This window comes from Rhipicephalus microplus, chromosome X, assembly GCF_043290135.1.
Source record: "Rhipicephalus microplus isolate Deutch F79 chromosome X, USDA_Rmic, whole genome shotgun sequence".
NCBI lineage: Eukaryota > Metazoa > Arthropoda > Arachnida > Ixodida > Ixodidae > Rhipicephalus > Rhipicephalus microplus.
The window spans coordinates 332,909,657-332,923,750 of NC_134710.1; the positions used below are offsets into that span (position 1 = coordinate 332,909,657).

General features: G+C 43.9%; 2 protein-coding genes across 4 annotated transcripts in view; one reads left to right on the plus strand and one right to left on the minus strand.

Moving 5' to 3' along the window:
- The window catches only part of LOC119162052 (uncharacterized), a 105,108-nt gene that overhangs the window by 80,245 nt on the left and 10,769 nt on the right, over window positions 1-14,094 (minus strand). Inside the window, exons 2-6 of the mRNA XM_037414536.2 lie at window positions 12,991-13,254; window positions 4,314-4,426; window positions 3,849-3,934; window positions 2,820-3,013; window positions 2,656-2,725 (exon numbers count right to left, since the gene is read on the minus strand). Of these exons, the coding sequence (XP_037270433.2) occupies window positions 2,656-2,725; window positions 2,820-3,013; window positions 3,849-3,934; window positions 4,314-4,426; window positions 12,991-13,240 (713 nt within the window). The 5' untranslated portion in view covers window positions 13,241-13,254. The remainder of the gene's footprint in view (window positions 1-2,655; window positions 2,726-2,819; window positions 3,014-3,848; window positions 3,935-4,313; window positions 4,427-12,990; window positions 13,255-14,094) is intronic.
- LOC119161238 (cytochrome P450 4c3) overlaps window positions 1-14,094 on the plus strand; it is a 162,344-nt gene that overhangs the window by 34,802 nt on the left and 113,448 nt on the right. The gene's annotated exons all lie outside the window — the stretch shown is intronic.

Genomic DNA, 14,094 nt, shown 5'->3' on the forward strand with positions numbered 1-14,094 from the left:
AGACTATGCAGTGGGGAATATGGCATCGCGGCTCTAGAAATGTAAGAGGGGAGTTATTCGTGGAGTTCTAAGCACGTAATAATTTATGGACCTTGAATTCTTTTTTCAGAAAATGGGCTAACCATAAATGAACTTGGTGAAGTCTGAATGGAGAAACATAAAATAAAAAATTTCACAGATACCACGTACCTGGGAATCGACGTTGTGTGGAACATGCGGAGGGAAGATGACCGTGTTACAATTTTCTTATTGAGCGTCATGTCATGAGATGACGCTAAATATATGTGCAAGTGTTGCACGCAAAGACATATATTGATTGATTGATATGCGGGGTTTAACGCCCCAAAACCACCATAAGATTATGAGAGATGCCGTAGTTAAGGGCTCCGGAAATTTCGACCACCTGGGGCTGTTTAACATGCAGCCAAATCTGAGCACACGTGCAGACATTTCTGCCTCCATAGGAAATGAAGTCGCCGCCGCCGAAATTCGATCCCGCGACCTGCGGGTCAGCAGCCGAGTACTTTAGTCACTAGACCACCGCGGCGGGGCGGGAATCAAAGAAAGCCCTAAAAGGAATGCAAAGATGCAAAGCCGCTGGTGAGAATAAGGTAATGGACCTGCTGAAACATTGCGGAGAACTTGTGTTCGAAAAACTGGCCAGCTTATACACGATGTTTCTCTTGACGGGAAGGGTACCAGAATTTAGGAAAAATGCCAACATCATTTTATACCATAAGAATGGAGACGCCAAGGACTTGAAAGCTTACAGGCCAACTGCTTACTGACAAAAATGATAGAATTAGGGCAACAATAAAGTTCAGTCAAGCAGAGTACTAAGCAGGAGTTTGTACAGGCTACTTCACAATAGCCATACTGATATTCTCAATCACGTATTAGAGAAATGCGCGGAATACAACCAACCCCTATACATAGCTTTCATAGATTACGAGAAGGTACGTGTTTGACTCAATCGACACATCAGCAGTAATGCAGGCACCACAGAATCAGGGCATCAACGAACCCTGGATAAGCGTACTGGAAGAATTATACAGGGAATTCACAGCCACGATAGTTATTCATAAAGAAAGCGACAGACTCCCATTAAAGGAGAGTGTACGGCAGGGAGATACAATCTCTCGAATGCTGTTCACCGCTTGTTTACAGAACGTTTTCCGGGTGCTAGATTGGGAAGAGTTAGGGATAAGACTTAGTGGAGAGTATCTTATTAACTTGGGATTCACTTATGACAATGCCTCAATGTAACTCAGGGGACAAATTACAGCGCATGATTACTGAACTTGACACGAAAAGCAGAACAGTAGGTCTCGAAATCAATATGCACAAAACTAAAGTAATGTGCAACAGTATCGGCAGAACACAGCAGTTCGCAATAGGTGAAGATACGCTGGCAATTGTAGATGAGTATGTCTACTTAGGACAGGTAGTAACTGCGAAGCCTAACTATCTGAGTGAAAAAAGTAGAGGAATAACGAAAGGGTGGATGACATTCGGCAACCATTATCAAATTATGACTGGTAGACTGCCACTATCCCTCAAGAGGAAGGCATATACCAGCTTTATCTTGCCGGTACTTATCCACGCACAAAAACCTTAAGACTTACAAAGAGGGTTCAGCTGAAATTAGGACGACACAGCGCGTGATGGAAATGAAAATGATACGTGTAACCTACGAGACAAGAAGAGAGGAGAGTGGGTAATGGAAGAAACTAGGGTTAAGGATATCATAGTTGAAATCAAGAAGAAGAAATGCACACTGACAAGGCACGTAGCACATAGGGAGGATAACCACTGGTCAATAAAGGTAACTGACTAGATTCCCAGAGAAAGCAAACGCACGAAGGCGAGACAGAAATTTAGGAGGGCTGATGAGATCAAAACATTCGCAGGTATATAACATGGCAACAGAAAGCGGAAGACCGGGTTGATTGGCGAATCATGGGAGCCTTGCAGAGGGCGTCGTCAGGCTGATGGGGATAATAATGATGATGAACGAAGAACAACACTTTCCTGCCGTGTCCAGCTCCAGCTATTTTTAGGTACCAGCGACTATGACTTCGCTTCTTCTTATACAATTATTAGTTATTTGGCCAATTTTACGCAGATTCATAGCAATGTGACTTTTTTATTTCCATTTTACTTCAATTGATGCAACTCTATGTTACGGTTGTGGTCAAATGTAAAAGAGGGGGGGGGTTGACTTAGCGCAATGAAAACAATTAGCCTCTTCGGAAGAGCAGGCTGACCATGTCAGTCCGCTGACAGCAGCCAAAAATCCGGAGCCTTATAGCGTAATTTTCATTGTAGTCATGTTTATATCTTTTGGTATAAAATTCCTGTGAAAAAATACTTTTGAAGAACACAAAGGAAGCAAGTCATCAGATTTGCATTCGTTTTTTACTTATTTAGCGTGGTTCAGAGATGCGCAGTACAAACGTATCTTGTGCTGATCTAAAATAAGCACAGTCAGAGCAGAATCGTATTTCTCGATGACTCTATAGCCTTCAGAAAAAATTGTTGAAACGTTTTCCTTTTTAGCAACCGTTGTATTTGGAAGTTTCGTCTTAGCTTTGTTTAGCATGTGAACTATTTAACCTTTCCGAAGAAATCCTCAAACTCGAAAAGCGTCGGTACCTGTTTACAGCAGCTACGTATGGGCTGTTCTCATTGCTCTGAGCTGATATGGACGTTCCCATAATTGTTTCTGCAAAAGAGACAGTTCAACAGACTCTCACCAAGAAGAAACCAACAAGAATAAGAAAAAAAACTATTACTGTTCGAAAAATAAGTATACCTACCGCAGATAATGTCCAAAGTGCAAAGGGTGACCTCGGGAACGATGTTGAAGTTGGCTTTACTCTGAGAGAGCTTTTCCAGTTTGTCGCAGAGAATGAACGACTGGGCATTAATTGTGGCTGAGAAGTCTTCCAGTATCTTAAAATGAAACGCTGGTGTGAAAAGACGCCTCCGTGAACGCCACTTGTCACCTGAGCTATTCGTGGAGAAAAACAAGCAAGTAAGTGATACTTTTGTACCAACTTAACACTGGCTTGCTGCCTTGAATGATCAGCGCGCTCGTTGATGTTAAGCTGTAAAATGGCACTTGGTACACGGATGCGTAAAATGCGTCTGGGCACTTTAAGGAAGCATGAAACTGGTGTCTGGTGTCGTCGTGATGTAATCTTCGTTGCAGACAACACAAGTGTTGCATATGAGTTTTTTGCTTTTGTTTTGTTGTCCTAGTATATACCATAGATTACGGCGATTGCCGGTGTATAGCTGGACAGTCTCAGCAGGCATCTTGAAACAGCAAAAAAAAGTATTGGAGTATTTCTTCCTCTCATGAGCTTTACCATAACTAACTTCGCACTGCCGATAAGCGCCTGTACGCCAGAGGTGCATATTCTGACTACAACAATCCGAGTCGGTGCAAAATTCTTCTTCAAGCCTTAATGGCGTTTTGATTTCACCCCAAAGCATCACTGCTTTATTCATTAAACAGAATTTCCTTTTCGTTATTTTTCAGTAGTCAGCGCTAACGCCCTCTTTTGCCCTGTATTGCGTCGGAACTTCAATCAGGGATAAGAGCCCAATAAACATCATCGCGCTTAACTTGAAAAAAAATCAGGTGCTTCAATAAATATAGATGCCTCATTACTGCCACTCATTTGCTTTCATGGCTGAAGATAAGAACACGGTGAGGTCAGAACATATACCAAGTTTTGCGATAAGCCACTTTCAGTTCTGTAGTGAAGCAAACGGGCTGTACAGTGGAGTTTATCGTAAAGCCACGGCAGCACACTTTCCAATGAGCGAGGAAGCCATACCTTGTGAGCAAACCAGTTCCAAGCCAACTGTGCAGAAGGTTATATTGGGTGCCTTTCGCCAAAAGCTTGTTGCTCGACAGTATTTCCTGCAAGCGTGTAACATCGCGTGAGGCTATACTGCATACGTTTTTCCGATTTGCGAAAACCATAAATATTGAGTCCTCACTGAGTCTCAGCTGTCAGATGAATAATTACTTTTCCTGGATAAGAAAACAATTTGTATGCAATGTATTACCCCACAATGCACACAGGACAAATTTTCGCACCCGATAGGCTATTTCAGTTCGGACACGCACAGTATGTCACGGTTGGTCAAACTGAAGGTACACATCAAGTTATGCACTTAGACAGGCGTTTATTCCGTATTTTATAATAGGCTGTCTTAACGAATCCGAAGCTTTTGTTGCTTTATTTGCTTACTTACAAAAATATTATAAAAGACGCCAATAGCAACCATGAACATACCTCTACATATTCAGCTTTGTACATCGTCAGTATAGGCGTGAATCCTGCGTAGACCAGGTGTCTGCCAAACCTCTGGAATCTGGCATGGAGGCCGCAAATTGCGGAGAAGATCACTGCGCAATAACGAGAGGAAAATACGTGAATAAATTTCGAAGGCGCGCAGCGTACCAGTGTGATTCATACGCGTGTGTCTAAATCCCGCGTATTACCATGCGGAGCACAAAACGAAGTAGACTTGTTTCACTGTAGTACGTTTGTGCTAGCAGCATTCTCTTTTCACTACTCTGAATTTTCCTTCCCTCGCCATGGTAGCCTAGCAGCTTCCAAGTTCTAGGATATTTGGGCTTTGCCATCCGCAAAAACCTAGGGCTCTTATATATTCTCGAGGACGCGGGGTTTAATTGGCAGCCACATGTAGATAGGAGCAACATGCCAGAACACGCGTTCTCTTGCATTTAGGCGCGTGTTAAAAAGAAGCAGTGCGGCGTGTCTTATAATTACCTCACCGTTTTGACCCGTAGAATCCCCGAAATCATTTATTTCTTCCTGCTTACGAAAATTACGGCTCGGAAATTATCCCAATATGTTTCCCAATTTTCGAAGCAGATGAGCTTCGCAAGCCAAAGGAAACACAGTAAAAGCATGAACAAATCACCGCTTACCCTTTCAACAAGAAACAGTGCCACATTTCACGCCTTGTGGGAATCTATGAAATGCGAAGCAGCCCGCTAGGAGCAAATGATGCCATAGATAATATGTATATCATGATTTACAAGCTAGGACCTGTCATCGGTGTTAGTCATACGTCACCCGATACCAATGCTGGTGTATATCAAGCTTGTGAACCGGTTGCCAGTGCGTTAGGAGCGTGGTATGCAGATCATGACGAACATGCAACGCATGTAATGACGGTTATGTTACCCCCTGCCACTCATGTTCGGCATAGAGTCACTTCGCGCAATGTCAGTTTTGTCACCGAGCTAACGAAATAACCGTGAGCGCACACTACCATTTATGTTTGTCATACTCATGTCCCGCAATACCAAGTTTGTTGTACATCAAGCTAACGAAACGGCCTCGAGCACACTCTGAGTATAATCTCATAATTTTCATATTACCACTTGTCATTTAGGTTGATCATAGAGGCAGCCCGCGCAGTACTAATTATTCTACGTATAAAACAAGCCAAACAGCCGTGAATGTGCTATGAGCGTGGCGTGTAACTCATGTTGTACATGACATGAATGTCGCTATCTTCATTTTGCATCTGTCATTTATGTTCGCCATGCAATCACGCCGCGTAATGGCAGTCTTCCTGTATATCAAACTAGGTAACAGGATGTGAGCTCACCATAGCCATGGCATGTAAATCATGCTGTACGTAAATTTAACGTTATTATTGTGTTGTTACGACATGTAATTGTCGGTTTACACACACGTCAGCAATACCAAATTTGGAGCATATCAAACTAACTAAACAGATATGAATGCACTATGAGCATTACACATAGTCATGTTATACATGACATGCCCGTCATGGTTTTTCCCCTTCCCACCAGAAATTTATGTTAGTTATGCAGAAAGGTCTCGTAATAATTATTTTGGTACATATCAAGTTTACGAACGGCCGCTTGGGCACCACGGCCATGGCATGTAAACCAAGACGTCCCTGTCAAGTCACAATTTTCTTGATATGACCAGTCATTTATGTTCGTCATTCAGTCCTATTATTCTATACCAACTTTGCTATAAATCCTATTAATAGCAAAGTTGTAAATAAGAAAAAAGAAAAGTGGATGAAAAAATTACCATCTGTGAGCAGGAATCGAACCTACGACCTTCGAATAACGCGTTCGATGCTCTAACCACTGAGCTCAGTGGTTAGAGCATCGAACGCGTTATTTGAAGGTCGTAGGTTTGATTCCTGCTCACAGCTGGTAATTTTTTCATCCACTTTTCTTTCTTATTTACATTCCATTGGTTCTAATAACTTCCCCTGTACATTCCTTGGCATTACTGTCTGTTATATATATATATATATATATATATATATATATATATATATATATATATATATATATATATATATATATGAGATCTAACAGACAATAATGCTCAGGAAAGTATAGGGAAGATATTAGAAGTGGCGGAGGGGATGGCTGTCGTGGTAGCTCAACTGGTAGAGCATCGAACGCGTCATTCGAAGAGGCACTGCGCCGTACTCCCGACCGGGTTGCAGAAATTAGGTGCCTTTTCTCATCTTCTAACCACTACCACCACCATTCGAAGGTCACAGGTTCGGATCCTGCCCATGGCAAGTTATCCTTTCACCCACTTTTCTTTCTTCATGTTTACTTTAGAATTCGGTCTAACATCTTCTCCTATACTTTCCTGGGCATTATTGTCTGTTAGATCTCATTAATATTGTGTAAAAACACGGAGAAACGAGCCCTTAAGTATACACTTCTTTTCTTAGTTCATTAACGAGGGTCTCGTACTGGCAGACTTAGTGCCTTGAGGTTCTATACGAGGGAATATTGGTCAGCTGCCCACTCGTAATAAGTTCTCGTGTTACGTGACGCCAAACAGGTTCAAAAAGAGTGTGCCACACTCGCCACCATGGCTACTGGTGGCACTGACTGACACTCCCACGTTTAATTCGCATATAAACCCAATACAGTGGCTGGGTGGATGGCTGTCGTGGTAGCTCAGTGGTAGAGCATCGAACGCGTCATTCGAAGGTCGCAGGTTCGGATCCTGCCCACGGCAAGTTATCTTTTCACCCACTTTTCTTTTTTCATATTTACATTGCGATTCGGTCTAATATTTACCCCTATACTTTCCTGGGCATTATTGTCTGTTAGATCTCATTAATATTGTGTAAAAACACGGAAAAACGAGCCCTTAAGTATACACTCCTTTATATATATATATGTATATATATATATATATATATATATATGGCACAAATATCACACTTATCTTACGCCTTGTTCTAGAATACGAACGTGTGGGTTTTAATATCTTGTCATGTTTTAAGTGTGAATACACTTTATAAGCGACCCCAAACCATCCACCGCCGTCGGCGGCGTCCGCAGTCTTCTCTCTATCTTTAAAAGAAAGAGGACTTGGCGGGCCGCAGCGCGACGCTCTACCGAATAAGCCACGGACGCGACGCTGATATCGGTGTCAGTAACGCGCCTTATACCCCCTCCCCCTTCGCTCGCTCCTGCGCTCTCCTCGCTCGCTTCAACTGCGCGCGCACCCCTCTCTCTCGTTCGCCTGCCTTCTCTCTCAGTCTCCCGTCGAGAGCGGGTCGTGACGGGAAGTAAAGTCAAAATCCGTTGGCATTCGCCAGTGAGTTAACGTAAACTCCCCCGTGTGATCAAATGGCGATTCCCAGAAACCATTAAACCATAAAGGCACCATAGTGTGATTAATAAATATAATAGTGCGAATTAATAAATACCCCTCATAGCATCACCCCGTATATTTGCACTTAACCATGTTCACCCTCGGGGAAATGCTTGGGAGTTTTTTTTTTTTTCAAAGTATGAGCCTCTTTCTAAACTGCGTGCATAACTAGCCGCAATAAGTCATTACCTTGAGCTCAAACACAGGTGGACAGAATTAAGAAAACGCCCTCATCAATAGTTTATACCCCAAAGAATTAAAAAAAACGTGACGTTAGCTACATCAAATGCGTAAAATTTTGCTGTTAACCAGCAAAGTTTATAGGCTATCCCAGCACGCGACCGAAACGGGCCTCTTCGTGACATTTCCGCTACATAGGGGCCGATCGACAACAGCGCTACACCCAATATCATGTTGAGCGAACGTATTCTCCACCTTACACTTTCAAGTACGGGTTGCGCGGCAACCGTGGCTACGTGAGTATATCTCGAGACAAGTCTACCAGCATAACTGTTATCAGCCGCAATCATTTCTCACATAACGATGTCTAAGAATTTGTGATAACTATCCGACGGCACACTGTTGAAAGCACGCCGCGGTACCTTCGATTCAGCTATCACAGTAGAAGTGAGACGCTGATACCGCAGATAAGCGCTTTTTACAAAAATAACGAAGTAACATTGTTATGCGCAGGCTGTAAACATGCGATACACAAGTGACTAATCCCAAAGTCCTTCAATGCTTTTTCTATGATCACAGCCACTGTCGCCTTACTTTCATGGAGCCAAAGGCCGCGGCCAGAGGGGCAGCTGTGCATGAAAGGGCATGCGAACGGTGCTATCGCTACACCAAATTACCATATGGTTATAAAGCATGGGGGGCTGGGAGAGTCCATATTCATCTAAAGCCCTCGAGCAAATCAAAGTACATGGTCATTTCTTTCTCAATTTTTGTTTCCTTTTGTTCACCCCGAGCGAAATTCTGCCGCCATGGCCTAGTGAGCGTCACTAATGCTGACAGTTTAAAAGGTTTCCCTTTTCAATATTTTAGTAAAATTGAATGCTGCGCAGTCACAACAGTGGCCGAGTGCGGTCACTTGCAAAAAGAGGCAAAAAGTTTAGCTAATGCATCCACAATAACGAGTACGAAATCGCAATTCATTGATTGGGCAATGACCTGACTGTTTGCCCAGCGTGGCCGCTCAATGTTCTGTGAATCTGTGAGAAGTGGTTTAACCGAAGAGCAAGAAATAATTACTTCAAAGGCTGATTTTTTAGAGTGACTTCGCCTAATGACTAATAAACGAAAACTGAGGCAGTTTGCGAACTATAAATTTCGCGCCAATGCGCGAAATGCCTGCATTTAAGCAATCCTGAACAAGGAATTGGAACCACAAACAACGATAACGTCCGAGGCATCAATTTGTTTCGCGCATGTACCTGGGCATATCAATTCAAAATTCAAATTAAGGCTCTCTAGAAGCGTCATAGGGTTCATTTCCATATCTCGGGCTGCTACTCATTACTCGGTAAACCAAATGCGCATTGAGGTTGTTCTTTTGTAAACAGAACCACCCGCCGACCCATAAAACGTGTTCGTGGTGTCGTCGTCCCACACCAACATTTGAGTTGTGTGAAATAACGCCTAGGATGCACAAAAAGCACCCCAGCTATCATCACGTGTCGCACCATGCAAGCGTTTCAGTACGTGAAGGATGCCCTATGTGGCGCAGTGTTGCCACGTCGCGGCACCTTCAGGCAGAATATGAATCTTCTTTTTAGTAACTAGTAGAGTGACGGCAAACTTGCAAGACCCTGAAAACTATTACAGCACTCTGATAACATGAAGACCTGTTTCCGGTTCAGCGGCTGTGATCGACGGCAAGTGACGCACCGCTATACAGGGCGGACAGGCAATTTGGCAAGCGCTCGTGTGGTCCGTGAATTTTTTCGTTCACTGTGTGCATTGATCTTGCAATACGTTGAGCTTGCAGAAAAATAGTAAACTCAGAGGTGAGCACTGAAAGCTGTGAAAAATGTGGTTGATCCCTCTTCTAGGATACGGTATAACTCGAAAGTGAAACGTGCCTTTACAAAGATAGTGGAGCGTTTTTTTGGGTACTACTTCGCCAAAAGGGAGAAGGAACAAATGCTAAATCAAAGAATTACAAAATCACGTTCAGAATGACAACCAGCTTGAAACTTCGAGAGCGCACCTCAAGCAGAAAATACGCACGAAATGAGCATACACAAGAAGTGCGCGGACTAGCAACTGTCACAGCTGTCAAATTAAACAGAAAAGAGGGCTTGCGAAACGAACGCCCCAGTATACACCGGACAAGCGTGAGCAACTGTCACAATTTTTACTTCTTGGTGAGAGAGCATCGTGCTCCTTTCGTAGACGCGGCCACGGCAGCGAGCGTAGTGACCTTCGTGCTATCCCGAATCACGAGTCTGATAATCGCGTGCGCAGGAGAGACCACGCTGTGCAGAGGCGGCATCGAAATGCTTGAGGCGACGAGCTTGAGAGCGCGCCCACCGCGAGACCTTCATACCATCTGGCTACTGATGAGAAAAACGCGCTGAAAGTACGAAACACTCACGACCACCAAACGGGATATCGTGTATATAAACAACTTGTCGTTAGCACTGTTAACAACGTACGTTCCGTGGTGTAGTGATTAACGCCTCCCGCTGAGGTTTGAGAGGTCACTGGTTTGATGCCCCGTGGCAGATCCGTTCCTTCTTGTTTTTTTTTTCGCAATCCGCTGAATGATATTTTACAACGTCATATCCGTGACGGAATTACGTCAGCGGAGCCGCGGTAAACCCCGGCATAAAACACTTTCGTGTTAAAAGTGGGTACGCTGTTTCTCACACGCTATTTTCGTCAGTGACACTCGTCTGAAAGAAACACTTGGTCACCCTTCAGCTGCTCGCATTTCCCTGCTTTTGTACATAATTGATCCGTGGTCTTTTTCAATCTGATGTAGGTGAAAAACACTGTTGTCTCGAGTTTTAAGAAGGTGCTTTGAAATGTCGCTTATGCACAATTTTTCTGCTTGCTAAAATAGCTGGCCGTATACGATGCCAGAAATGCAGGTTTGTTCAGACATTGATAACTGTGAAAGATATTGTCTAGGAGCAGCATCTACAGTAAACTTTAATGCCTTGTTTGTGAGAAAGTTTGTTGCAATCTGGCTATCAATACTGCAACAAAGTATACTCATACACACTTGTACTAATTTTCCAAATGTAACAGTAGGTGACAGGCAGTTCTAAGAAGCAATGTAAATTGCGTCGAAGCGTCCAAAATGGCCATCAAAATTTAGCGGTCGATGCTGTGCGATTCGAATGTTACATGTCTTTTTACATTGCGCCGCATGTTCAATGCGTATCGGATGGCTCGTTTGTAGTTTGCACTTACTTCTCTATTTCTATAAATATTCCGTGGTCTTTCCGCAATCCTGTGTGAATGGAATGTGCGTATACGGTTTACCCGTCAACACTGCTTAGCTGAGACATGCTCTTCCCACCAGATAATAGAAATGAGTACAGTAATATTTCCAGACGTATTCTTGAATTTTGCTAGGGACTCACCGGGATGAGAAATTGTTGAACAGAGAACGTAAATGGAGTTGAAAGGTTTCTGGAAGAACCAGTTGGTACATAATACTGAGGAGAACAGCGCAAAAAAACGGGACGCAGGAAAGACCTAAAATTTCTGTCACCCTTTACGTGCACGGTGTGAGCCATGCACTCAAGAAGGTTGTTAGCAAGGCATGCGTGAGACTCGTCTGCTCGGCTCCTCGCAAGCTCAGCCACCGTTGCAAGAAAGTGAACGATGACAATCCCAAGGAGCATGCGTGCGTCAAGAAATACAGGACGCATTACGTTGAGTGTGTGAGCAATGCAGTGTACGATATTCCGTTGTCCTGTGGTCTGTCCTATACTGGACACACCGGTCGGTGTTTGAACGAACGCCTGAGAGAGCACGCATATTATCGCAGGACATCAGCAGGCAGCACCTTGGCAGCCCATTGCTCCTCGTGCAGCTGCGGCCCGCTCTTTCATGAATGTAAAATACTATGAAGTTATCGTAACAAGCAGAGCGCGCAATCAACGAGGCTTTTTATATCAAGACGAAAGGGAACACGTGCGTCAGTGAGTCTTCACTCGCCCTCCTGGAAAAAGAGACAGCGCTTGTGTCGTGTCGTGTCGTGTCGTGTTGTGTGTGTGTGTGTGTGTGTGTGTGTGTGTGTGCGTGCGTGCGTGCGTGCGTGTGTGTGGGTGCGTGCGTGCGTGTGTGGGTGCGTGTGTGTGTGTGTGTGTGTGTGTGTGTGTGTGTGTGTGTGTGTGTGTGTGTGTGTGTGTGTGTGTGTGTGTGTGTGTGTGTGTGTGTGTGTGTTTAGGGTGGTCAATCTTTCTCTGTCCCGTTTTTTGCGCTGTTACCCTCAGTAGGTGGAGTTGATTTCCTGTTCAGCAACTTCAGTCTCCACGTTTCCCTCAACTTCTGTTTAGAGGCCCATGCAGCAAAGGCACACTCCAGAAAAATGCATAATTTCTGACGTGGCGTTAGAGCTAGTAGTTATTTACCTTGACGCAAATGCCCGTATATCAAAGCCCACGAAGTCCCGCGAAGATATGAAATTCAACAAGATTGGCCTCCTCTACTAAAAGTTTCATCACTCCGCGTGCTGCTAGATGGTATCATCATCTAAGAGTATACGCATGCAGATGACAATATTTACAGGAATATCAAGTGTTTCCTCTCGTTGACTGAGAGCTTGTAAGCGAATGCTCCTGCCAAAAAAATTGCATTGGTCCTTTTGCCGAATGATGAATGTCGTATTCAATTTCGATTTTGTTTCCGTTCTTGAACTCACTATGAGGCACATTTATTCATTGCTATGAAAATATGTACACTGTAAACACTACCGTGTACAATACACATTGGGACGCCGCGAGGTCGACCCCCTACCTTAGACATTACAATAAACCTTGCTGTCGTACTCAAGCGCGTAACCTAAACAGCACCATTAAAGTTTATAATCACAAGCATCGCCGAGTTCTAGCAAGTTTCAGTTTATTATGTATAAAATGTACCTCATTGCAATGAAACGCCCAGTTATGAAAAGTAATCACAACTACATTGATGTGTTAGAGCTCCGTTTTCATGAGGACCGAGAAATTGGCTTGTCAAAAACACACCTGTGGTCTTCTTTAGTGTTGTTTTGTGACAAATTAAAAAAAAACGCGCTTACACGTGCTGAATCCGATGGGTGAGTCGGATGGTGAGGAGGCCTTGAACATTATCCATAGTCCTTGAAAAGGCACCTGCTCTTTGCGGTGAGGTAGGTGCTTGAGATGCTTGTAAGTTCGCCAGTGTACCCTTCGGGCAATCCAGGCGATCACTCCAACGAATAGAAGAGCACTGACGAGAGTCAATGCAGCGCCATGGACAAAGCACGTGGCAAGTTCAAGGACACCGGTTGCCGTGAGATAATCAACCATAATTGATGTGTCTGCTGCAAGCAAGTGCAAAGAAAAAGAAAAAGTATATTGTAAATTTAGGTGAAGCGTATACTTTTTTGTATCACGCTGTTCTCGAGTCTGTCATCTTTTTGTTTCCACACTAACCATGGTGGCGTCATTTTGTGCAGTTGTTTTAAAGCTGCACAAACGGTATCAAGACAAGCGACTTTTGTTCAAGATCGGCTCAAGCATGTACGTCAATTTTCCCGTTTGTAGCATAGCGTTTTACAGCGAAAGCTCTATGCATGGCTAGTAGAAAGGGGAAAAAATCACTGCTCAAACAATCCATACAAGCCCCGCCATGGTGGTCTAGTGGCTAAGGTACTCGGCTGCTGACCCGCAGGTCGCGGGATCGAATCCCGGCTGCGGCGGCTGCATTTCTGATGGAGGCGGAAATGTTGTAGGCCCGTTTGCTCATGTTTGGGTGCACGTTAAAGAACCCCAGGTGGTAGAAATTCCCGGCGCTCTCCACTACGGCGTCTCTCATAGTCATATCATGGTTTTGGAACGTTAAATTCCACTAATAAATCAAACACTCCATACAAATGGTTAACTAGTGAAAGCTGGAACGTGCGGCACCGGCGTATAGCGGTAGGTTCAACCCGACGTGACACTTAAGCCTTGCACAATAATTGGTTACAAGTTCGTGGTTCCTAATGAGGTTAGACACACGTTTGACTTGGATTTAACACAGTGTTTATTTTGCATACCACACATTGTGCATCGAATCATCACGGACGTGAAGGAGTGTATATGAGTGGTTAAATACTTTTCGCAATGCGTGAATCAAAGTGGTTGATTTCGAACCACTCGGGGTTACAGACATCAAAGCT